The following is a 25,859-nucleotide window of genomic DNA, read 5'->3' on the forward strand; positions in this document are numbered from 1 at the left end:
AACAGCTGCCAATCTCGTTTGTTTGGCTGCATCGGGCGAGTGGCGGAGAGCTGCTGCGGTGGCTAGGAGATGTTAACTACTTCGCCCGGTATACAGCAGGTCGCGGGGTTCTACCCCGACCCTGATGCCTGCTGTATATTAGCGTGTTCTCCGGCTATTCCCTCCACATTTAGACAAACACGCGTTTAGGGTATCTGGTTGCTTTGCATTTCCACACGGTAAGCCACGTCTCGTTCAGTTACGATTTGTGGCCAGATTGCTTTTGAAAAGAGCAACATAGCTCAGTGAGGCTTACCGGGTTAAAACATTGTTTTTATAGTTTCACAGTTCACAACAACACATTCGGGTAGACTGCTACTACGTCGTACCTCCGACCCTAAACGCGAACTAAAAACCAAACATTCACCCGCCTGGTGTGTGCTTTAGAAGTTGACCACGATGCATGCATCGATACAAAAACGTTCACACGGATTGACATGATGCGCCGTCTTTGTGCGTTTACATCGGTGCTCGCGAACACTGGCCATAGTCTCTCACAAGGCTGCAGGGTTGTAGCGCTGTACAAGTTTGCGATACGAGTTTAATCCAAATATTGCTTCTGTCACTCGCATAGCACCCACACAAACCACCGTGGAATCGTCAACTTTACGATCTCGGTCACATTTTCACGACGGATGCAATCCACATTCGCCTTATCCTTACAGTTAACGGAGAATGGCTCCCCCCACGACAATGATGATATCACGTGACCCACCAAACCCACAATGACCAATAATAAAAAAAAAACGCGCAATCCCTGACAGTTGTTTTAATGTTTATATATTTAGATTTCTCTTCTTTTCTGTATTTGACAATAATATTGTTCTTAGCGTGTGAACAAAACTACCCCGTGCAAGACGATGGTACAGTCCCCACGCGATGCCCAATCGGGTCACCAGACTGTCCCATTATATTTTCATCGGGTTGGGGGGGGGCAAAAGGGTTAGTCACTGCATAGCGAATAAAACATCTATACTTCACTTTTTAAATACGATAAACCTTACTCATGGGGAGCAGTGGTGCAATAGTCAGCTCATTACGTTATCAACTTGGCGACCCGAGTTCGACTCCTGGCGACGGCTATCATTAGCGAGTGGTATCTGAAGCGGGATCGACTGGTGTGAAGTAAGGTTAAACAACCGCCCCCCCCCCGAAAGTCACTGCATGGCGAGGACTTTACAAAGGTTAAGAGCCCTTCAATCTACTGCTGGATGAAGGCTCTCGAAGCTTGTGGTGACCTTGGTGACCGTTTGACCATACTTCACTGCACTGCTCAATGTTGGGCGACCCAAGAAGGGGTGGCGGGGGCACGCCGGGAGACCGGTGCAGATGTCACTCGGCCACCGATGTTAGGCGTGGCCGGGAATCGAATTCGGGCTGTCGGGTTTACAACACAGCGCGTGCCAACCCCAGCGCCACCGCTCACCTCGCCAATGTAAAAGTCTGCAACTTGAGAATTTAAACCAAATTGATGAGAAACCTCCTCCCACCCCACCTATTAAAAACAATCGTATATTTATTTGTTTTCTGGACTTCAAAACAATCCACCGTTCAAGTTTAAAAAAGTGCAAAAAGTTTTGCTAAAATACAAACGAAGAAACGGAACTGCAAATACGACGAAGAGATTCTACCGAACTTCTTGCGTAGGTTCCCGCCGCTTGTGCCGCACGGCTCTTCCGTTGTGCTGCTCGGGTCGCGTCGGCGTGCGCGGCTCGGCGCGATGTCCGATGAGACTCTGCGAGCCTGCGCGTCGCTCCTTCTCGTGCGCGGCAGCGCGGTGCTGCGTTTTCTCCGGGTTCTCCGGTTCCCTCCTTCCACGGGAAGCCAAACGGTCAAATGATTCGTGGCCAAGCAGCCGTCCTACATTTTTTTTTAAACATAGCCACCACATGGTGTCCGCTCGCTCTCGCGGAGAGAACGATTCGGAGAGAGGGCGACTCGGAGGCACCAGGAGGAACCGCAGATGAGCGGAGAGGCAGAAGCAGCCACAGGGGTGAGGAGCTTCCACTACCGACAATTGCCCAAGCTCTGCGGTCCTCTATAAAACGAGATGCCCATTAATGAGTATTCACACACACGGGAGGAAACTCGAGCACCTGGAGAAACCCCACGCGTATGAGGGGCAACACGATCCCATGCAGATGGAGTCTCAGTCCCCTTGACGATGGGACAGATGGAAATTAGTCCACTCACTGGAACCGCTATTGCCTGACGAGCCAGGGCCACAGCTTCCCCTCGACACGCACGTGTGCGTGTGTGCGCGTGTGCGTGTGTGTGCGCGTGTGCGCGTGTGCGCGTGTGCGCGCGTGTGCGGTGATCCACCAACCCTCGGCTGGCGACTCCACACCGCGGGATCAACACAGGAAGCTACCACGAGTGAGTGTTGAGAAGCGGCGAGGCTGTGCCTGGGTCAACAAAGCGCACGCTTTAAGCATTCGGACTGCTATCATTTTGAACCGACACTCTTTCGCGTTTGTGCGTTTGCGGCTGGGGGGTATGGTGCGAAACATCAGACATTGCGCCCAACCACACGTGCGCGGTGCAGCCAGAAAGAAACAATCAGGCGCTAAATGAACGCGATCATTGGGCGCTAAAATAAGCAACTGAATAAATGGGGCCGCTCCACGCGGCGGCGCGGCCCGGAGGCGGCGCGCTCGCCGCTCGTGCCGCCGCAGGTTCACGCGGTTCGACGCCGGCAGGTCGCCCCGATCACTACCACGGTGGTGGCGTCAGCCGTGCCAGTAAAGAAAACTACACAACGCCACGCGACACGCCGTCCGCTTCACTCTCACGGTCGACGTCACACAGACCCCCCCCCCGCCCCATTGTGATGTTGTTCGCAAGACCGTGGCCAGATTTGTCAATAATAAATTGCGCGGAAACATTTACGCAATTGGGATGACACACACACACAGCAGCAGCAATCATCTCTCCGCACTCCCCGACTGGCAGACGAATGCCCGGGGAAAGCTGCCGTTGGGGGGTGCCCTGGGATAGACCGCAGCAGCAGCAGCAGCAGCGATCTTCACCCTCGTCTCACTGCGAAAGAAACCTGGCAAGACACCTCTTAAGAAAAGGGTCGTGGAGCTTTCCTGGCTAAACGATTGAAATAATAAATAACAGGAACAAATCCCTCCATGCGTAGGGTATTGCTTTTAGAGTAAAACTCGCCATCGGGCGAGCGACGACATCTGCACGTCGCGAAGACCAAACTTAAACAGACTTGGTGAGAGGGTAAAGGGGCAGCCCTGCAACTGCTTGGCTCACGCCACCAGTGGGGGAAGGCGCCTTCGCCAAGGAGAGAGAGAGTGCTTCCTCTAATAGAGCAACGTTTGGCCTACTCTTCCAAGCTGGCCAGACGTTTCGGGGAAAAATAGAGTACCCACACTTTACCCCACCATACGCGACATGCGTTTGTAGAGCCGGGTGAACAGCTAGAGGCGGTTGCATGGGGGAAAGAGAATTTGAGAAACTGGCGTTGACGGAGTCGAACCTGTGCCCTCTGGGTTGGAGATTCCAGTTGTGCCGATAACCGATCCTCCGCCGCTGTAACGGCAGCCTCGCCCTTAAGAAACAAAAACTAAATACCCCCAAAATGTAAAATTTAAACATTTAAAACACGCGCACGTGATCGGACGCACAGCGGTTGTGGGTAACGTTGCTGACGTAAAAAAAGTAGTTTGTTAAAATCTGTATAAAATAGCAACAAAAATAAGTAAAAATGTAAATAAAGGAAAAGGAAATTTTGCATAAAAACTCCGGTTGGACCCGGTTAACCCCGTGTAGCACGCGGGCCGTGACGTGCACGCTTGCGAGGGCTCCCGTGACTGCCACATGAGCTTCACATGAGCAGGCATCTCCTCCGCACGTGCTCCTTGAGGCTCCTCCTAGAGTCCTTGGTGCCTTTCTTTCCGTCCACCTGAAAACGTCACACAACAGACAAAGATCCCCCGTGTAGCCTTGATTACTGTTCGTCAGGAGCACCGCCGACGAACGTTTTTTTGTGTTTCCTGTTCAGTTTGTTGTCCTTCCCTGTACCTCCAATTAGCACGGTATGGCACGTGATGGGGGGAGGGGGGGTGGACAGCCCACGCCCACCCGGCCGCCTTTGTCTCCCCAGTGGCAGTGTTCGCAAGGGGTTGGGGCCTAAAGAGCAGGCCTCGACACCCATCCAATTGAACGCAACCCTTAATACATTTGAAGAGACATCCACAAACTGCTGTTTGACATCTTTTGCAAAGCAAATAAATGAACCCAATACTGTGGCATGTCAAACATTCTAAAAGCAAAACTTCACGCCGAGTTCCTGATGCACTGTACCACTGAGCACCGGTACAGTGCCTCCCCCCCCCCGCCCTTCCCACCCACCTCGCACACGCAGCTAAACGCTCATTCATCGGCCCGTAAAACCCTTGTATATACAGGACCGCAGAGCTTGGGGAGTGCGGGAACTTGTCACGGGCTCATCGCCGCGTGACTGCTGCTGCCGCCTTCCTGCTCGTCTGCAGTTTCACTCTCCTGGCGCTTGTGTCGAGTCGTCCCCTCTCCCTCCGTTTCTATCCGTCTCTTTCTCGACGAGAGCGAGCGAGTCGGCTACAACGAGCCGCCGTCGCAGTTATCATCGTCGTTAGTTGCACGGTGCTACGAAGAAGCCAGCGGTGACCCGAATTCGACGCCTGGACACGGCCGAGCACGACGATCGTGCCGAGCGAAGCGCAGCGTGCATTCCGAGGCGATGGTATCAGCGCTGCCCTCGTGTGGGGGTTGAGAAGTTATTCTCGGATGGCACAGGGCGGATCAGCCCTGACTCAGCACGAACCTCCCCCAACCGAACGCAATTACGTTGCAGGCGCAGCCCTTCAACCGCTTTGCTCGTGACCCTGCTGCTGGAACCGCCCCGCGCTGGACGACAGCTCAAGCGAGCGGCGTCCTTCACTGCGAGGCCCGTGGGCCCACTGGCGGCCCCTGGTGGCCTTTAGTGTCAAATCCTGACGGCTTCAAATGTGCGGCGACCCTCACACCGATGTCTTATTGACAAAAGTGGCCTCCCCTCTGAAAATCTGTGAAGAACACTGCTCTAGAGGGCGTTTTGGCCTCCTCTTATACACCGGTCAAATTGCTTGGATGAGGTGATGGGGGGGGCGGGAGTACCCACACTTTAACCCACCACACGCGACCTGCCTATCGTGCCACCGTACCCCCATTTACACCGCTTGGTGGACAGGGGTGGGGGGCCGCCCGGACCACGCAACGACCACGCCGCGGATGCGTTGCTCTCGCTCTCGTCTAGACCGCCAACTCGTAGACCGACGAGACCAGCCCGAGAGCATTGCACGCATGACGTGGCGATCACATGGCGCGCATGACGTGGCGATCACATGGCGCGCATGACGTGGCGATCACATGGCGCGCATGACGTGGCGATCACATGGCGCGCATGACGTGGCGATCACATGGCGCGCATGACGTGGCGATCACATGGCGCGCATGACGTGGCGATCACATGACGCGCATGACGTAGCGATCACATGGCGCGCATGACGTGGCGATCACATGGCGCGCATGACGTGGCGATCACATGGCGCGCATGACGTGGCGATCACATGGCGCGCATGCAAGTCGCGTGGTGGCAGCCGTCCGACCTGCCGCGTGCGAGCAGTGGGACTCGCGGGGGTTCCGACGGCCGGTGGTGAAGATGTGACGGCGATGACGATGGAAATGACGGCGATGACGATCACGACGATAAGGATGGTCACGACGATAAGGATGGTGGCGACGGTGACTACGAAGGCGACGATGGTAATGGTGACGAAAGCGATGACGATTACGATGGCGATGACAACGGTAATGACGATCGTGGCGACGACGGTAACCATCCCGATGACGGCGATGACGGCGATGGCGACGACGGCCTCCCGCGCGGGGTCACGAACATCAAGCGTGCACGCTCCCCTCCTCGCTCGCCTGCAGGCTCATGTGCCGCCGCTTCTCGAGCGTGAGCAGCTCTTGGAAGGCCTCGGAGACGTTGTAGTCCATCTTGGCCGACGTCTCCGTGAAGGCGCAGCGCCACGCCCTGGCCTGCGTCTCGCCCTCGCCGGCTGCCACCTCGCGCGCCGTCTCGTCGCACTTGTTGGCCACGAGCATCATGGGGACGGCCGACACGTCGCCTGGGAGACCACGGGAGATGCAGGGACGGGAGACGAGGGGAGATGAGACGAGGGGAGGGGCCAGGGGAGGGGCGAGGGTTTGTGGTGACGAGGTCGCGCCCCGCCGAGTCGCCCCGCACCTTTGATCTGCGCGATGACCTCGTAGATGGGCCGCAGCTCCTCGAGACTCTGGCGGCTCGTCACCGCGTAGACGAGCAGGAAGGCGTGGCCACGCGAGATCGCCAGCCGCTGCATGGCGGGGAACTGGTGCGAGCCCGTGGTGTCGGTGATCTGCAGCGTGCACACGCTCTTGTCGCAGCTGATCACCTGCGTGATGCACAGAGAGACACATACACGGAGATACGCAGGCATAGAGAAACACAGAGGGATGGATACACACACAGATAGAACAATTTCCTCAGATATACAGTATCCAGCGATATACAAATACTGCTTTTTCACTGGCACATGCGAGTCGAGCCAACGTGGGTCCTCGCGGCAGGCGCCGTTTTCCATTGGCAGAGTCGGAAGCAAACCGTGCTACACCGAGCCTCGCAACACTGGCCGAGGGGCCAAGCAGGCCACGGTCGGGGCTAATGCCGCGACCGCGGCCTGCGACGTAGATTGGTACACCATGAGGAGGACGCGGCGCCACCACGGCATCCCGCATTCGCTCACCGCGCGCGACATCCCCGACGGGGCGTGCGTGGCGGGGGAAAGACTGACCCTGGGGCCCTCGGGCTGTGCCGAGACAGCCCCGGCAAGGCCCCGGCAAGGTCCACACGGTGGAAAGGCTTCGCGCCTCCGATGAGCACGTTTGGCTACGTACGGTGAGAAAGAAGTTTAACAAACATACATATGAGCAAAAGTGGAGTTGACGAGGTGGGGGGGGGGGGCTCACCTGACGGTAGGTGTCCTCCACGGTGGGCACGTACGCCTCGCGGAACGTGCCGCGCACGAAGCGCAGCACGAGGGAGCTCTTGCCCACGCCGCCCGCGCCGAACACCACCACGTGGTAGTCGCTGCTCGGCTCCGGCATGGCGGCCGCTCCCTCCCTCTCTCTCCCTGCCGCTCTCCCTTTCTCTCGCACACACGTGCTCCCTCCCTCCCTCTCTCTCTCTCCGTGTGTCTCTCTTTACCTGTGTGTGCCTCTCTCAGTCTCTCGGTGTTTGTCTTAGTGACGTCGTCTCCGTGTATCCCTCTTCCTGTGTTTCACTCCTTTCCGTGTATCTATATTTCGCTGCGTCTCTCACTCAGTGTCTCTCTCTCCTCAGTCTCTCCCTCCCTCAGTGTCTCTCTCTCCCCAGTGTCTCTCTCTCTCCACAACTGAGTGACTCACTCTTAAGAAGTATTATGTCCTTTTGCTTACAGACACCAAGTATAACTGCTATATGGAGCCCTGTAATGTTGCTCGATTGGATGATTCATCTTCACGCCCTCATCTGCAACACACGAAGACAGATACCATCGCATTAATCTTTTGTGAATTCGGTAAAACATATATATTAGCTAAACTCTAGTTTGTGTCGTCTTCTAAACGTATGATTAGTTTGAGTCCATCCGCCTCTCAGCTTTCTAGACCAATAATTACCCAGCGGCATTGTGTAGGCGAGCAAACTCACAACTGGGTTGACCCTTCTGGGTCATCTCAGCATAGCCTGAGCAGCTTGTCCAACTATACAGGAGTGTACGTTGCTGGGTCGCCAGCTATTATTGGCAAGAGAACTCCCGGTTAAAACGTGGGGCCCAGGACTTTCAATATAGCGGCCGGGAAAACCATATTGAGAATGTGGAATAATCGTGAACCACCCCCACCCTCCCACACTCAATGGATGAATTCATGAGGCCCAATCTCAGCCTTGGAGCATCTTAGCTATGAGCTCAGAGACAAGAAGAGTACACATGAACATGGGGTACATTCCTGAACCTTAGACCGGTCTTACACACCTGAACCCAGAAAGGTAACGACCGGCTAAAACCCCCCTGCAACCCCCCTCCTGCCTCCCTCGCCCCCTACCCCTCTCCTGCTCTGATGAGTCCGGCGTGCCTCATAGCGTCGATGCCTCTGGAACTGCCGCCCGGAACGTGAGAATGTTGATCGATACTCGTCAACGTATGATGTGAGGGAGGATGTGGAATACAAATAGTTGATCTGCATAAAGACCTGAAACTGTACATCTCGACAAGGTAGAAAGCTGACATTTGGAACATAGGTAACTTTTTGGACACAAACAGGAAAAATCTGAAAATCTGATATTTTTCATTTTAAGACCCCCAAATCTCGATTTTAAGTGCTCCATAATCATGTTTGTGCGTGTCATGCAGAAACCGTTAAAATATAAGATTGCGTTATTTTTAATTTGATAGAGCGTTAAACAGCAAATACAATTAAAGCGAGAATCATTGTTCTATCTTTGATTGTTTTTGAGTTATTTCAGATTAAAGCGATTTTGAACGAAAAAAGTACACATTTTATGATGTTTAAATCTGAATAATTCGAAAACGGTAAAAGAAAGGACTTTCCCATCAGAGTATTACGTTAATAAATGTTTGTTCCTTCTAATAAAAAAAGAACGGCATCTTTAAATTCAGCGGTTCCCGATGGGTATGTCTTTAAATATACGAAGCTGAATCAAGTCGTCAATGTGTTTTTGTTTGCGGAAAAAAACAAATTTTTTGAGGAATTGTTTGTGTCTGATCATAAATACAAATTGTAAAAAAGAATCCTATCTGGTTAATTATTATGGAAAACGTTTGCCTGGCGAAGAGAGGCTTCATGAACTCGTTTGCCTGGCGAAGAGAGGCTTCATGAACTCGTTTGCCTGGCGAAGAGAGGCTTCATGAACTCGTTTGCCTGGCGAAGAGAGGCTTCATGAACTCGTTTGCCTGGCGAAGAGAGGCTTCATGAACTCGTTTGCCTGGCGAAGAGAGGCTTCATGAACTCGTTTGCCTGGCGAAGAGAGGCTTCATGAACTCGTTTGCCTGGCGAAGAGAGGCTTCATGAACTCGTTTGCCTGGCGAAGAGAGGCTTCATGAACTCGCGTGTATATATAGAAACCATCGGCAACCGTGACGTGTTTATCAATAACGGCACTGTATGTACAGTATGTTGAAGTTCCTTCGCACCGTGCTCATCGGAGGTAAAGGCACCTGTCCGCGTTACCACACAGGGAAGAATATGTACAGTAAACTAAAACTAAACGATTTTTTTATTTGACCAGGTAAGGCGCCCTGAGCCATTTCGCTGTTCAGAAGCGACCTGGCCACAGAAGAACGCAGTGGGGCTTATCACGTGGACATTTATAGCAGCCAAATACTCGCAAGGCATGTTTCTAAATGCGGAGGGAAAACCCGGAGGATACGGAGAAAAATCCATGCAAACACAGGGAGAGAGACACGCAAACTCCAAATATACAGCAGGCGTCAGGGTCGGGTTCGAACCCACGACCTCCTGTATACCTGGCGAAGCATTTAACATCTCGCCACCATGGCGCCCAGTAATATATCGTCCGTTCTATAGGATTCGGGGAGGGGGGGGGGGTAAAAAGTCCGCGTGCGTACAGGGAGGGGGCGAGGGGTCAATTTGAGACAGATTTGTGCGTGCCGACTCAATGGATGGCCTCGAATCGGAGTTCGCGGCGCGCGCCAACTGCTGCACCACCGCTCGCCTCGCCCGTCCACGTGCGGGGTGGAGCTCAGCGGTGTGAACCGCATGGATCCCACAGCCCCCACACCCCCCCCCACAGCCCCCCCCACCACCTCATCGGTGCTGCTACTCACAGCTCACAGCTCAACAATCTGTTGAGGCAAGACGGGGGGGGGGGATATTTGTCTTGCCCTGGCCCCATCATCATGGCCCATGCCCCCAACCTTAATAGGTGCTCGCCAACAACGCTTTGGTAAGGTTAAGGCTAAACTGGCTGTCTTTCGTCCTCTGTATGTGTGTGTCGCGGTGTTTGTGTCGAGTCTGTGGGTAACAGTAGCATAGCGGTTCGCAAGCTGCGAGCCGAGTTCAATTCCCGGTCAAGGCCACCAACACACGTGACGATGATCTCAATCGGTTATAAGCCTCAAATGAGTACCTGGGGTAGTGTATAAACATCACCACTGGGGAAACAAAGGCGGCCGGGCGTGGTGTTGGCCACCCACCTCCTCGTGTACCATGCCGGCCTTCGTAGGTGCTCACTAACAGCACTTGCCCCAACAGTCTGCTCGGGCTATACGGGGACTCTTTCTATTGAGTCTGGGCGCAGGCTGCTATGGCAATGCGCGCATTCACAGCAAGGCACGGCAGATGTGGCTGCATTCACAATAGCCGCATTTTACTCGCACACCTATTTATGTGAATAGAGCAACGGGGCGAGAGCTACTGTTCGCGAGCACCTTTCAAGGTGGTGGGGGGGGGGGGGCCATGATGGGCTGGTGGGGCCAGGGCAAGACAATACAAAGATCCCCCCCCCCCGCCTCAGAGGGGGGTGGGTTGCAAGAACCGCGACCGGCAGAATTTGTCTCCACAGTGGCGATGTTTACACACTGTACCAGGCACTCATTTGAGGCTCAGTCGACCTAGGGGAGGCCCAGGACCGGTTCAGATAATCGTCACGAGTGTTGGTGGCCATGAGCGGGAATCGAACTCGGGTGGTCGGATCCGTTGTGCGGCGTGCGAACCGCGACACTACCGTTCCCCACTCTGTCTCGACACGCACAAAGATCCCCCCCCCCGCCGCCGCCGCCTCGCCTTGAACAGACTCTTGGGGCAAGCGCTGTTCGCGAGCACTTACGGGCACACGCGTTCACACATCCGCACGACCGTACCATCAACCTGGCACTTTCCAGTGCCACCACTGACTGTGCACATGAATGGAAAATCATCATCATCAGCAGCCAGCCCCTCAGGACCCACGCTTGGGTCAGCTCAGCCTGAAATAGCTCCTATGCGTTGGCGTGTTGCGTATGGACGCGAGTTGGCCATTATAGGTGTTTGCAAACAGGGGGTCGAATGGGATCCTTTTTGCGAGCGAGCAATTATTGTGAGACAGTCCGATTGACTTTTGGCCATCGAACAAGGACGACCACTGCATCGCGCACTTTGAGATGAGCTTCTGCGGCCGTCTGGAACGCTCTTCTTGACGAGATTAGGAAGCCACTGGAGCTACGCATTTTTAAATCATCTCGATTGAAAACTCGTGTCTTTAGAACTGCTTGTGTTTTGGTCTATTGTCGTTACTCTCGCACCTCCGATTAGCATGGCTGGTTGCATACGGTGCGAAAGTTCAACATGAAATAATAATAATGATGATGTCAACTCGCAACGTCGTGCTGCCACGCAGTACTCGCCCGCTCTTGAAGAGAGGACGGCGACTCGGGGGCACCAGGAGGAGGAACCACAGACGAGTGGGGAAGGCAGAAGCAGCAGCCACGCGGCGAGGGAGCTGGCGCTACTAACAATTGCCCCCCAAGCTCTGCAGTTCTCAAGATAGTAAGATGTTGCTAGTCAACTAAGGAGAGACCCCCATGTGTGCGGGGGGGGGGGCACGCCATCCTATAGAGAGGGGACAGGTGGAGTCCACGTTCGCTCTACGCCCTTCCCCTGGCAAGCCAGGGTAGAAGTTGGGCAATCTTGATTTGAAGCTTGTGTGACTGCAGGAATCCATACTCTTTGGTTCTTTCGGTAAAGTCACGTGGGTAGAAAATAAAATAAACCATGACGTTTCGGGCACAACCCAAGCGCCCGTCTTGCTTTCCCACCTGATGACGGACGCTTGTGTTGCACCCGAAACGTCGTGATTTATTTTATTTTATACCCACGTGACTTTTACCGAAAGAACCAAAGAGTATAGAAGTTGGGCACTTGTTGGTAACGTGCCAGCGAGCCGCGTGGCTGCTACCGCTGCCTTCAGGAAGCTCGTCCGTGGTTCCTCCTCCTGGCGTCTCTGGGTTGCTCTTTGGCTCTCTTAAAGAGCGAATGTATGTATGTTGACCTTCTTTTGCATCGTATGTAGAAAACTGTGCTAATCGGAGGTGTGGGGGAAGGATAAATACAAAAAAGTTATTCTAGATTTGAAGCTTTCGTGACTGCAAGGATTCATATGCTTAGGTTTTTTTCAGTAAAGTCACGTAGGTAAAACATCAAAATTAATAAAAAATAAAATAAAGATCACGACGTTTCGGAGGCAACACAAGTCTCCGTCATCAGGTGGGACCGTCACAGCCAGATTAGCTGCATCAAGTGAGGCAATGATTCAAGATGTAATCCCTTAAAAGCGAGTTGAGGGGGGAGGAGAGGGGGGGGGAGCTCATCAGAATGTGGTAGCCAATGAATGGAACGTATCGGGAGGGAGGGGGGCGGGGCTCAAAGACGGCACGGAGTGCCACGTACAACGCATCGGGAGGGGGAGGGGCCAAAAGGATGGGCGACGGCGTGGACGCGGTTGAGCGCAAGCGACTACTGCTGCACACGCCAACGCATTGGACAGAGAGGGGGGAGGGGAGGCCTGATACACATGATAGAAAAGAACGAAAATGCCCATGTTTATACCAATGCTGGCTGAACAATGAAGAGATTACTGTTAAACACTGGGGATGTTAACACTCGGTAAAGTAAAGTAAAATAGTGCCTGTCAGATAAGATGGTCCAAAAAAGTGTAATTAAGTCTTTTTTGCGTGGTTGATAACATCTTTCCAATGATTACTAAGTTAGTACCCATCATCACGGTTGAAATTATGATGATGGGTACAAACTTAGTAATCATTGGAAAGATGTTATCAACCACGCAAAAAAGACTTAATTACACTTTTTTGGACCATCTTATCTGACAGGCACTATTTTACTTTACTTTACCGAGTGTTAACATCCCCAGTGTTTAACAGTACTCTCTTCATTGTTCAGCCAGCATTGGTATAAACATGGGCATTTTCGTTCTTTTCTATCATGTGTATCAGGCCTCCCCTCCCCCCTCTCTGTCCAATGCGTTGGCGTGTGCAGCAGTAGTTGCTTGCGCTCAACCGCGTCCACGCCGTCGCCCATCCTTTTGGCCCCGCCCCCCTCCCCCTCCCGATGCGTTGTACGTGGCACTCCGTGCCGTCTTTGAGCCCCGCCCCCCTCCCTCCCGATACGTTCCATTCATTGGCTACCACATTCTGATGAGCCCCCCCCCTCTCCTCCCCCCTCAACTTGCTTTTAAGGGATTACATCTTGAATCATTGCCTCACTTGATGCAGCTAATCTGGCTGTGACGGTCCCACCTGATGACGGAGACTTGTGTTGCCTCCGAAACGTCGTGATCTTTATTTTATTTAATTTTTTATTAATTTTGATGTTTTACCTACGTGACTTTACCGAAAAAACCTAAGAACACAAAAAAGTAGTTTGGCGACGGCGGTGTAGCATTACGAGTTGCTGCTGCCGATGGTGGCGGGTCCGCTATTGGACGCCGCCCAGTCCGTGGCCCGGAACGCGCAACGACTCAACAAATCGCACCTCCGATTAGCACGGTTGGCTACGTAGAGTGCGAGCAAAGTTCAACATATAAACATACAAATATCATAGTGCACTGGACGTCAAAATGAAATCCAAATGTGTTCCCAACGATAACGATGACAACAAGCAGAGAAGATGGTGAAGTTGAATCAATGTGTAGTGCGGTAATATACGCGGTGCGCACTGTTGGCCGAGGGCAACCGAGGGCAGGCAGGTGCGCAACGTGAGGTTGCACGAGCAAACCTCTACCTCATGAAGGGCAGAATCGGGTGCGGACAGGGTCGGCCTGGGGTTGCACGCCGACACCCGAGGTGTCGCCAGGGAGACGTGCGATAAGGGGTGACTGATGGCCTGACAGGCACCAGCCTGTCGGCCCTAAAGAGACACAAGGGAGGAGCTGGATAATTGGGAGGAGGATATAAGGGGGTGTGTGAGAGCGGAGTGGGAGTTCTGGTTCTGGGACCAAGGTGAAGATATCTCGCCGCTGCCGCTCAAGGCGAGTCGACGGGCGGGTGATGGTTGATCCCCCTGCCCGGATCGGATGAGCGAGTGGGTCTGAGGGAACGGAGGCGAGGGCAGCGGCGCAGTGAGCGAAGCTTTGTGTGGGCGCTGCTGTGTGCAAGCTCTGTGTGGGCGCTGCTGAGTGCAAGCTCTGTGTGGGCGCTGCTGTGTGCAAGCTCTGTGTGGGCGCTGCTGTGTGCAAGCCTCTGTGCGAGCGCTGCTGAGTGCAAGCCTCTGTGTGGGCGCTGCTGTGTGCAAGCTCTGTGTGGGTGCTGCTGTGTACAAGCCTCTGTGTGGGCGCTGCTGTGTACAAGCCTCTGTGTGAGCGCTGCTGTGTGCAAGCCTCTGTGTGGGTGCTGCTGTGTGCAGGCCTCTGTGTGAGCACTGCTGTGTGCAAGCCTCTGTGTGAGCGCTGCTGTGTGCAACCCTCTGTGTGAGCGCTGCTGTATGCAAGCCTCTGTGTGAGTGCTGCTGTGTGCAGGCCTCTGTGTGGGCGCTGCTGTGTGCAGGCCTCTGTGTGGGCGCTGCTGTGTGCAAGCTCTGTGTGAGTGCTGCTGTGTACAGGCCTCTGTGTGGGTGCTGCTGTGTGCAAGCCTCTGTGTGGGCACTGCTGTGTGCAGGCCTCTGTGTGGGTGCTACTATGTGCAGGCCTCTATGTGGGTGCTGCTGTGTGCAGGCCTCTGTGTGGGCGCTGCTGTGTACAGGCCTCTGTGTGAGTGCTGCTGTGTGCAGGCCTCTGTGTGAGACTGCTGTGTGCAAGCCTCTGTGTGGGTGCTGCTGTGTGCAAGCCTCTGTGTGGGCGCTGCTGTGTACAGGCCTCTGTGTGAGTGCTGCTGTGTACAAGCCTCTGTGTGAGACTGCTGTGTGCAGGCCTCTGTGTGGGTGCTTCTGTGTGCAGGCCTCTGTGTGGGTGCTGCTGTGTGCAGGCCTCTGTGTGAGTGCTGCTGTGTGCAGGCCTCTGTGTGGGTGCTGCTGTGTGCAGGCCTCTGTGTGGGTGCTGCTGTGTGCAAGCCTCTGTGTGAGTGCTGCTGTGTACAGGCCTCTGTGTGGGTGCTGCTATGTGCAGGCCTCTGTGTGGGTGCTGCTATGTGCAGGCCTCTATGTGGGTGCTGCTGTGTGCAGGCCTCTGTGTGGGTGCTGCTGTGTGCAAGCCTCTGTGTGGGTGCTGCTGTGTACAAGCCTCTGTGTGAGCGCTGCTGTGTGCAGGCCTCTGTGTGAGCGCTGCTGTGTGCAGGCCTCTGTGTGAGGGTGCTGCTGTGTGCAAGCCTCTGTGTGGGTGCTGCTGTGTGCAAGCCTCTGTGTGGGCGCTGCTGTGTACAGGCCTCTGTGTGAGTGCTGCTGTGTACAAGCCTCTGTGTGAGACTGCTGTGTGCAGGCCTCTGTGTGGGTGCTTCTGTGTGCAGGCCTCTGTGTGGGTGCTGCTGTGTGCAGGCCTCTGTGTGAGTGCTGCTGTGTGCAGGCCTCTGTGTGGGTGCTGCTGTGTGCAGGCCTCTGTGTGGGTGCTGCTGTGTGCAAGCCTCTGTGTGAGTGCTGCTGTGTACAGGCCTCTGTGTGGGTGCTGCTATGTGCAGGCCTCTGTGTGGGTGCTGCTGTGTGCAAGCCTCTGTGTGGGTGCTGCTGTGTGCAAGCCTCTGTGTGAGTGCTGCTGTGTACAGGCCTCTGTGTGGGTGCTGCTGTGTGCAGGCCTCTGTGTGGGTGCTGCTGTGTACAAGCCTCTGTGTGAGCGCTGCTGTGTGCAGGCCTCTGTGTGAGCGCTGCTGTGTGCAAGCCTCTGTGTGGGTGCTGCTGTGTGCAAGCCTCTGTGTGGGCGCTGCTGTGTACAGGCCTCTGTGTGAGTGCTGCTGTGTACAAGCCTCTGTGTGAGACTGCTGTGTGCAGGCCTCTGTGTGGGTGCTGCTGTGTGCAGGCCTCTGTGTGGGTGCTGCTGTGTGCAGGCCTCTGTGTGAGTGCTGCTGTGTGCAGGCCTCTGTGTGGGTGCTGCTGTGTGCAGGCCTCTGTGTGAGTGCTGCTGTGTACAGGCCTCTGTGTGGGTGCTGCTATGTGCAGGCCTCTATGTGGGTGCTGCTGTGTGCAGGCCTCTGTGTGGGTGCTGCTGTGTACAAGCCTCTGTGTGAGACTGCTGTGTGCAGGCCTCTGTGTGGGTGCTGCTGTGTGCAGGCCTCTGTGTGAGTGCTGCTGTGTGCAGGCCTCTGTGTGGGCGCTGCTGTGTACAAGCCTCTGTGTGCCGAGTGCGGAGCCTTGAGTGCGGAGCTGCTGAGTGGAAGAGCTGCCGCAGGCAGGTTAGCGAGGTGTAAAGTAGATAAGGGAAGTTCGTAAACAAAAGTGACCGTATAGACAGAAACAGGAGTGCCTACAATTGGTGCAAGAGTAGAGTAATAGAGTGTAAGCAGGTGACCTGTAACAACGTGTCCGACTGAGTGATTTTACGAGACTACAAATGAATGAAGACACCCAGCAACGTCAGAATGACGGCCCAAACACAGGGCGCCGCACCGCATCGCTGTGCAAAACAGATAAGAAGGCAATGTCTCATTTGCGGGTCTGTCTCTCCATATTGTTCGAAGATTTAAGAAAAATACATCTCCCACCCCCGTCCCTTCTACCCTCTTACTTTTGTCCCTCTTTCACCCGCCTCCGTCGAGCAGTTGACTACGTACGGTGCAAAATAAGTTAAACATGTTCCTGCTTATAGTTCCTACCTGGGTTGGGGTAGTGAGCTCAATTTTCTCCCCTCCCCTAAATCCAGCAGCACTAAGTTCGGTATTTGTCCGTGGAGTTTCTGTGCCCTCTCCCCCCCTTGTTACGGTTTGTGCTTTGTAACGGGCTCTTGATAAAAAAACATAAAAGTGTTTGTATTGCACACAACCCATCGGCCCTACGGAATTCTGGGAGGGCGCAATTTCATTGTGAAGAGGGGCTGTGGGCATGAGCGCGAATGCCGAGTCTGTTGCAGGAGTGACAGGGGATTGGTGAGTCTGTTGCAGGAGTGAGGAGGGATTGGTGAGTCTGTTGCAGGAGTGACAGGGGATTGGTGAGTCTGTTGCAGGAGTGAGGAAGGATTGGTGAGTCTGTTGCAGGAGTGACAAGGGATTGGTGAGTCTGTTGCAGGAGTGAGGAGGGATTGATGAGTCTGTTGCAGGAGTGACAGGGGATTGGTGAGTCTGTTGCAGGAGTGAGGAAGGATTGGTGAGTCTGTTGCAGGAGTGACAGGGGATTGGTGAGTCTGTTGCAGGAGTGAGGAGGGATTGGTGAGTCTGTTGCAGGAGTGACAGGGGATTGGTGAGTCTGTTGCAGGAGTGACAGGGGATTGGTGAGTCTGTTGCAGGAGTGAGGAGGGATTGGTGAGTCTGTTGCAGGAGTGAGGAGGGATTGGTGAGTCTGTTGCAGGAGTGACAGGGGATTGGTGAATCTGTTGCAGGAGGAGGGATTGGCGAGTCTGTTGCAGGAGTGACAGGGGATTGGTGAATCTGTTGCAGGAGTGAGGAGAGATTGCCGAGTCTGTTGCAGGGGTGACAGGGGATTGGTGAGTCTTTTGCAGGAGTGAGGAGGGATTGGTGAGTCTGTTGCAGGAGTGAGGAGGGATTGGTGAGTCTGTTGCAGGAGTGACAGGGGATTGGTGAGTCTGTTGCAGGAGGAGGGATTGGTGAGTCTGTTGCAGGAGTGACAGGGGATTGGTGAGTCTGTTGCAGGAGGAGGGATTGGTGAGTCTGTTGCAGGAGTGACAGGGGATTGGTGAGTCTGTTGCAGGAGTGAGGAGGGATTGGTGAGTCTGTTGCAGGAGTAAGGAGGGATTGGTGAGTGTTGCAGGAGTGACAGGGGATTGGTGAATCTGTTGCAGGAGTGAGGAGGGATTGGTGAGTCTGTTGCAGGAGTGACAGGGGATTTGTGAATCTGTTGCAGGAGTGAGGAGGGATTGGTGAGTCTGTTGCAGGAGTGAGGAGGGATTGGTGAGTCTGTTGCAGGGGTGACAGGGGATTGGTGAGTCTGTTGCAGGAGTGACAGGGGATTGGTGAGTCTGTTGCAGGAGTGAGGAGGGAATGGTGAGTCTGTTGCAGGAGTGACAGGGGATTGGTGAGTCTGTTGCAGGAGTGACAGGGGATTGGTGAGTCTGTTGCAGGAGTGAGGAGGGATTGGTGAGTCTGTTGCAGGAGTGAGGAGGGATTGGTGAGTCTGTTGCAGGAGTGACAGGGGATTGGTGAATCTGTTGCAGGAGGAGGGATTGGCGAGTCTGTTGCAGGAGTGACAGGGGATTGGTGAATCTGTTGCAGGAGTGAGGAGAGATTGCCGAGTCTGTTGCAGGGGTGACAGGGGATTGGTGAGTCTGTTGCAGGAGTGAGGAGGGATTGGTGAGTCTGTTGCAGGAGTGAGGAGGGATTGGTGAGTCTGTTGCAGGAGTGAGGAGGGATTGGTGAGTCTGTTGCAGGAGTGACAGGGGATTGGTGAGTCTGTTGCAGGAGTGAGGAGGGATTGGTGAGTCTGTTGCAGGAGTGACAGGGGATTGGTGAGTCTGTTGCAGGAGTGAGGAGGGATTGGTGAGTCTGTTGCAGGAGTGACAGGGGATTGGTGAGTCTGTTGCAGGAGTGAGGAGGGATTGGTGAGTCTGTTGCAGGAGTAAGGAGGGATTGGTGAGTCTGTTGCAGGAGTGACAGGGGATTGGTGAGTCTGTTGCAGGAGTGAGGAGGGATTGGTAAGTCTGTTGCAGGAGTGACAGGGGATTGGTGAATCTGTTGCAGGAGTGAGGAGGGATTGGTGAGTCTGTTGCAGGAGTGACAGGGGATTGGTGAATCTGTTGCAGGAGTGAGGAGAGATTGCCGAGTCTGTTGCAGGGGTGACAGGGGATTGGTGAGTCTGTTGCAGGAGTGAGGAGGGATTGGTGAGTCTGTTGCAGGAGTGACCGGGGATTGGTGAGTCTGTTGCAGGAGTGACAGGGGATTGGTGAGTCTGTTGCAGGAGTGACAGGGGATTGGTGAATCTGTTGCAGGAGTGAGGAGGGATTGGTGAGTCTGTTGCAGGAGTGAGGAGGGATTGGTGAGTCTGTTGCAGGAGTGAGGAGGGATTGGTGAGTCTGTTGCAGGAGTGACAGGGGATTGGTGAGTCTGTTGCAGGAGTGAGGAGGGATTGGTGAGTCTGTGGCAGGAGTGACAGGGGATTGGTGAGTCTGTTGCAGGAGTGAGGAGGGAATGGCGAGTCTGTTGCAGGAGTGACAGGGGATTGGTGAGTCTGTTGCAGGAGTGAGGAGGGATTGGTGAGTCTGTTGCAGGAGTGACAGGGGATTGGTGAGTCTGTTGCAGGAGTGACAGGGGATTGGTGAGTCTGTTGCAGGAGTGAGAGGGGACCAGTGTTTGACGAAAGGGATGTGAAAATGCTGAGCGACATTTCCAGAAGTGAGACCAGAGGATGGACATTATACCTACGATTAAGCACGGTTGGATACGTACGGTACGAAATAAGCTCAACCAACATACACATAAGGAGCCAGAGGAATTGGAAAAAGTCTACTTCGATAAAATTGCGAGCTTCATCACAATGTACGATGCCAAGTTGGGTTCCTTCAGAAGTTTCTATAACGAAATGTCGGGCAGCACGCGGTAACACGACCCGTACACCACCATCGGAGATCCAACAAAAACAGTCGGCATTCACCACGTGGCGATGACGTCAGCACCAGCGCCTGTGCCAGGCCAGGTGCACTCAGAGGCTACGTGACATGTCCCTGACTCTCTGCTCACAATCTTCAGGACCTCCATGGTGGTAAAGCTGGGTGGACAGGCGTTGGAGCCATTCCCTGTTCACTTTGGGGTGCGACAGGGCTATTTTATCGACTCCCGCATTATTTAAGATCATCTTCGACCACGTAGTTCTAGAAGATTCTCATTTCAGAGCAAAATACAAAGATCCCCCATATAGCCTTAACAGACTGTTGGGGCAAGTGCTGTTAGCGAGCGCCTATGAAGTCCAGAACGGTACACAAGGGGGTGGGTGGCCAGTATCACGACCACCCGCATTTGTCTCCCCAGTGTACACACCGCACCAGGTACTCATTATGAGGCCGATTCGTCCTAGGGGAGGCCGAGGACCGGTTCAGATGATCATCGCTGTCGTTGGCCGCGAGCCAGAATCGCACAACGGTCGCCGGGCTATTCAGCGCCGCGCGCTAACCACGACATGGCCGCTCGAAGAGCCGCGCAGACCTCTACAGCGCGACTACAAGAAACTCCGAGATCGTTTTGACAAATGAATTTTGAATTTTCACGGACAAACTCCAAGTTGACGGCGACGTCTCTGTATCCCCCCCTCCTCGCTCCCCAAAGGCATTAAATACAGGCAGTGGCTGTGACTGGGCAGGTGCAGCGATGCAGGCATGCTGCGACTCCAAGAGGGCAGCAGTGCATGTCGCAGGCCAACTCAACGCGGTTGAAATATCAAATGTCGCGTATATATGGTGAACTCTTTCGCACCGTACGTAGCCAACCGTGTTAATAGGAGGTGCGGGGGGAGAACAGCAAACTAAACACAAACAGCAGTTCTAAACAAATAATGTTTCATCTTAAGGATTTAAAAGTGCATCGTTCCAGTGGCTTCCTAATATTGGAAGGAAGAGCGTTCCAGACGGCCGCAGAAGCAGCACATATGAAAGTGCGCGATGTGGTGACCGTCTTTGTTCGATGGCCAGCCAGAAGCCGCTGCTGCTGCGAAGATGATCGGAGCTCGCGTGATGTTAATGCTCCTTGACGAGATCAGCGCGGTTTTGGAGGTAGGAGAAATCTGACTGCTGCCAAGCAACAGATATTCAAGATGACGATGAAACAAAACAATTTGCCTCGCCCTTTTCGGAAAGAATACAGGTGTTAAGATGTTCAAACGATTGCAAGGACAATGCATACATGATCAAAGCACATGTTTTTTACATGTTTTACCACAAGCATGTGTGGTTGACGCAGACGTGATGACTTGTAATAGGTGTCTATTTGCTCTTTGAACAACTTAACACTTCCTGTATTCTTGTCGGAGAGGGTAAAGCCTATTCTTTTTTCATCATCTTGATACTAGCAAGATGATATTAAACTTATCAGTTGGAATGTAAGTAATTAATAGCGGATCTCGCAAGCGAAAGCAGCGTGGAGCCTGGGAAATGACCAGGTGAGCGATCACCATCACATGACGTGGACAGTGAGAAGTACAGATTAAAAAACAAGACGCGAAATTTAGCAACTCGAATTCCGGAGGTAACGGGGGGGAGGGGATTTGTGTCGATTCTTAGCAACGGATTGAAATTTCGGCTAGCTGGATTTTGTTTTGCCAAATTAAGCAACAACAAAGCAAACCCTGAACAAATCATTATTTTAATGTCACATTTGTGCGTTTGTGTGCAGTCATTGATTCAACGCCACGCTCCAGACACCAACCTCACCGCAGTGTGCCCCGAGGGTGTAAATGCAGAGGAGGGGGGGTTCAGCAGCAGTCCAGCGATGAGTTGCAGTGGATGGCCAGCTTCTGGCACCACGACTTCGTCAGATTTCCAAAGAGATTCTCTGTTAAGCGACGCGAAGGCCCGGTTAGCGCACGAGCAAAAAAAGAGTCCACAAATATGTCGACAACAAAAAAATACAACCAACCTCAAATTACTCAATTGGGATTACACACAGAGAGGCTGTCATTGCCCCCTTATTGGCAGATTAATACTAAGTTAAACTATTTTATTTCATCAGGTAAGGCCCACTGAGCAATATCGCTCTTTTTCAGAAGCGACCTGGTCACAAATGATAACTCAACCAAGTGGCTCATCACGTGGAAATTGATAGCAGCCAAAAACTCTAAACGCGTGATGTTTATTCTAACTCTGGAGGGAAACCTGGAGGAACCGGAGAAAAATCCACGCGACCACGGGGAGGGAGACAAACTCCAAATGTACAGCCGTCGGGGTTGCGATACAACCGACCACTTACAGTATATACCAGGCGAGATAGTTAAAATCTCGCCATCGAGTCACCAGATGCTCGGTTCAAAGTTGGGTATCAGCCACTTGTGAGTAGTAAAACAGGATTGTCAAGTACAGTATAGCGAAAATTCTAGATTTGAAGCTTTCGTGACTGCAAGGATTCATATTCTTAGGTTTTTTTCGGTAAAGTCACGTAGGTAAAACATCAAAATTAATAAAAAAAAACAAAAAAAATCACGTTTCGGAGGCAACACAAGTCTCCGTCATCAGGTGGGACCGTCACAGCCGGATTAGCTGCATCAAGTGAGGCAATGATTCAAGATGTAATCCCTCAACTTGCTTGTAAGGGATTACATCTTGAATCAACTTGCTTGTAAGGGATTACATCTTGAATCATTGCCTCACTTGATGCAGCTAATCCGGCTGTGACGGTCCCACCTGATGACGGAGACTTGTGTTGCCTCCGAAACGTCGTGATTTTTTTTTATTTTGATGTTTTACCTACGTGACTTTACCGAAAAAACCTAAGAATACAGTATAGCGAGTCAAGGTGGTGATGGTGGTGGTGGTCCAAGACCGGTCAAAATACTCTTCAAAGTTTCGTGACACCTAGAGAATAGAATTCTAGCTCCGGCAAACAAATGAACGCCACGCCTCACACCGGGCGAAACCGGAGCAGCCGAGCGTGCGTTGTTATTGGATCACGGGCACCACAAACGCCAAGCGGCCAGCCACAAGCAGCATTTTTTGACCGTGTAATAAAGAGTGAATAGTCTTTCTTGATTCGAGTAAGGTTATTATATGAATCGAGTAAGATGACATTGTACATACAGTACTTCCATCAGTTTATATGGGTTATTATACATGTATGCATGCATATGCATATGCGCACTTACCATAATGTTAAAAATTCATGTGTTTGTAAATCTGTACGGGAAAGCAGACTTAATTAACCCCCCCCCCCCCCCCTTGATATTTGCGGGGCACGCGTTCCTGAATACTGGCGCGAATATGAATACTCAAAGCTTGAGGAGAATGTGTTTAGGTGACAAACACACATTGCGTGTAAACGTATAATCTGTATGTATATATTAACGATTGTCGTGTTACTTAATTTACCTTTAATAATAATGAATATAAATATATTTCAAAGTGCAAATATTGACGACTAAATAAATCGATAAATATTACAATGTGCGAACTTGATTATCATACAAAAACACGCGTGGCCATGAAATCCCCCTTCGAGTCTCACTACCGTGGACCCGCACTGCCGCAGGGTGGTGAAGTATGGTCAAACGACCCCCCACCCCATCCCAACCTGCAAGGCGTGCATGGTGAGGCCTTCATCCAGAAGTAGATTAACATGGACCTCTACCTGCTCATGTAGAGCCTTCAAACGCAAACATCCCCCGTGTAGCCTTAACAGAGTGTTGGGGCAAGTGCTGTAAGCGAGTAGCTGTGAAGACCACCGGCACTGTGGCACACGGGGGGGGGGGGGTGGCCAACACCACGCCCGGCCGCCTTTGTCTCCGCCAGTGGCGATGTTTACACACCACACCAGGTCCTCATTTGAGGCCGAGTCGACCTCGGGGAGGCCCAGGACCAGTTCAGCTAATCGACGCTGGTGTTGGTAGCCGTGAGCATACAGTACATGCAGTACACAGGCAAAGACCCCCTCTCTCCCGTGTAGCCGACACAGACTTGTGGGACAAGTGTTGTGAGCGAGTCCCTCCTACTCACGCCGGTACAGCGCACGCAGGATGCGGTGTGGCCAGTGCCACGCCCGGCCGCCTTTGTCTCTCCCACGAGCGATGTTTACGCTTACACGGGCAACCGCGTACGTACTCCGTTGAAGACCGAGTATGATATGTAAAGATAAAGCGAGTATGATATGTCAAGATAAAGCGACCCTGCATAGGCAAAACACAGACTGTTGGAGCAAGTCCTGCGAGCGAGCACCTATCATACCTGTATGGCCCGCATACATCGGCTGTTGAGGCAAGTGCCGTTCCACACACACACGTGGACACACGTACAGTATGCAATTATATACTGCACTTACCTTTTCCCCAAGCGATGACGCAAACAGGCCTGCGTTAATTGGAGGCTGGTGGTTAATTGGTATCAATGATGGTACAGCGGCATGGATGATGGTGATGCGAATGGATCTGCCTGGATATATTCCTTCTGTGTGTGTAAGATATGAATGTCTCCTTCTTCTCGCATCACACTAACTCCTCCCTCCTCTTCCCTCCAACATTCATCACGTCCCAAGTACGTCAGCTCTACCGTCACCGGACAGCTCCCCCTGGCACCCCTTCAAAATAAAAGTACCCCCACCTCGTTAAACGCCAATTCAAGTCACGTGACACAAAGGCAATCTTTTCAAATTAAAGGGCCTCCGTTGCAGGACTTCCCCCGAACCGATGTAAATTCACCTGCTCCGCTCTCAATCCTGCCCCCCTCCCCCACCCACAGCGCCACCCACGCGCACCGTCCTTTCAAATGAAAGGGCCTTCTCTCTCACGCTTTCGAATTCACCTTCAACACATTGTAATTCATTTGTGTACTCTTAATGCCAACCATTGCCACCATCACAACCGCTCCTCGTATACCGCCATTTCATATTCAAGGTATTCTCTCAAAAGGCGCTTTCAAGCCAATGTTAATTCATCTGTGTGCGCGTGCCACCCTTTCAAATTAAACGGCCTCTCACGTGCCTTGGCAGAATTAGAACCACCCACGCACGGCCTCCTTCAAAATTAAAGGTCCTCTCTACACGCGCCTTCAACGCAATACACAATATCTGTGCACGTGCGCCGCCCTTTAAAATTAAAGGTGCCTCTATCGCGAATGCTCCTTCAACAGAATGTGTCGTCTGAACACGAGCGCCACCATCTCAAAGTAAAAGGTCCTCTCCAAGGGCACCTACCACCATCAGAACCACTTATGCAGACAATCCCTTCAAATAAAAATCCCTCAATTCACCTTCAACCCAAAGTAATTTCTCTACGTCACCCTTTCAATTTAAAGGACTTCTTCTAACTAAGGGCACCTTCAGTTGTGTAGTGTAGTGTTTACGCTAGTTCTAGCAATTACCCACCATCAGAACCACTCACGTAAACGAACTGTCCTTTCAAATTAAAGGTCACGTCTTCCTAAAGGCAAGTTCAACCCAATCTAATTCCTATTGGCTCACCCTCATCCCATCATCAAAACCAAACACACCACCCTTTAAAATGAAAGGTTCGATCTGAATGAAAACACCTTCAATCCAATGTATTTTTTTCTGTCCACGCACGGCACCCTTTTAAATGAAGGATCACTTGTTTCTAAAAGACCTGCCACCACCAGGCCACTCACAAACACCACCCTTTAAAATTCAAGTTCTTCTCAGCATGCATATTCAATTCAGTAATTCATCCGTACACGCACGCCGCCCTTTCAAATTATAAGTCGTTTATTCCTGACAGGTACCTTCACCCCAATGCACTTCGTCCACGCGCCTTAATCCCTCTGCTTATGACCAACACAATCACCCACGCACGCACGCCAATCACACTTTCAAATTAAAGGCATCTCTCAAAAAGGTTAATTTAATCGAATACAATCCATATGTGCCTGCATGCCAATCTCTCAAACCGCCCAAGTATAAACCACCCTTTCAAATTAGCAGTCCTTTCTTTACTCTTCACACGGGCACTTATAACTTCAATTAATCTAAATAAAAACGAAGCCCCGCAACTAAACT

The 25,859-nt window shown here is 52.6% G+C and overlaps 1 protein-coding gene across 4 annotated transcripts; it reads right to left on the bottom strand.

Moving 5' to 3' along the window:
* Positions 1 to 295: 295 nt before the first annotated feature.
* LOC144947711 (GTP-binding protein Di-Ras2-like) lies at positions 296 to 24,393 on the bottom strand. Of its 4 annotated transcripts, none has more exons than XM_078877020.1 (6): positions 24,171 to 24,393; positions 21,578 to 21,698; positions 7,087 to 7,627; positions 6,326 to 6,504; positions 6,004 to 6,206; positions 296 to 3,958 (listed from the first exon to the last, which is right to left on the bottom strand). In XM_078877020.1, the coding sequence occupies exons 3-6, from the start codon at positions 7,222 to 7,224 to the stop codon at positions 3,927 to 3,929; spliced, it is 552 nt and encodes a 183-aa protein (XP_078733146.1). In that variant the 5' UTR covers positions 7,225 to 7,627; positions 21,578 to 21,698; positions 24,171 to 24,393; the 3' UTR covers positions 296 to 3,926. The 4 variants fall into 4 exon arrangements, with proteins under 4 accessions (XP_078733146.1, XP_078733145.1, XP_078733143.1 ...); XM_078877019.1 differs by having other exon boundaries at positions 6,326 to 6,512; XM_078877017.1 differs by lacking the exon at positions 296 to 3,958 and having other exon boundaries at positions 4,634 to 6,206.
* Positions 24,394 to 25,859: the final 1,466 nt, after the last annotated feature.

This window comes from Lampetra fluviatilis, chromosome 46 (assembly GCF_964198595.1).
Source record: "Lampetra fluviatilis chromosome 46, kcLamFluv1.1, whole genome shotgun sequence".
NCBI lineage: Eukaryota > Metazoa > Chordata > Hyperoartia > Petromyzontiformes > Petromyzontidae > Lampetra > Lampetra fluviatilis.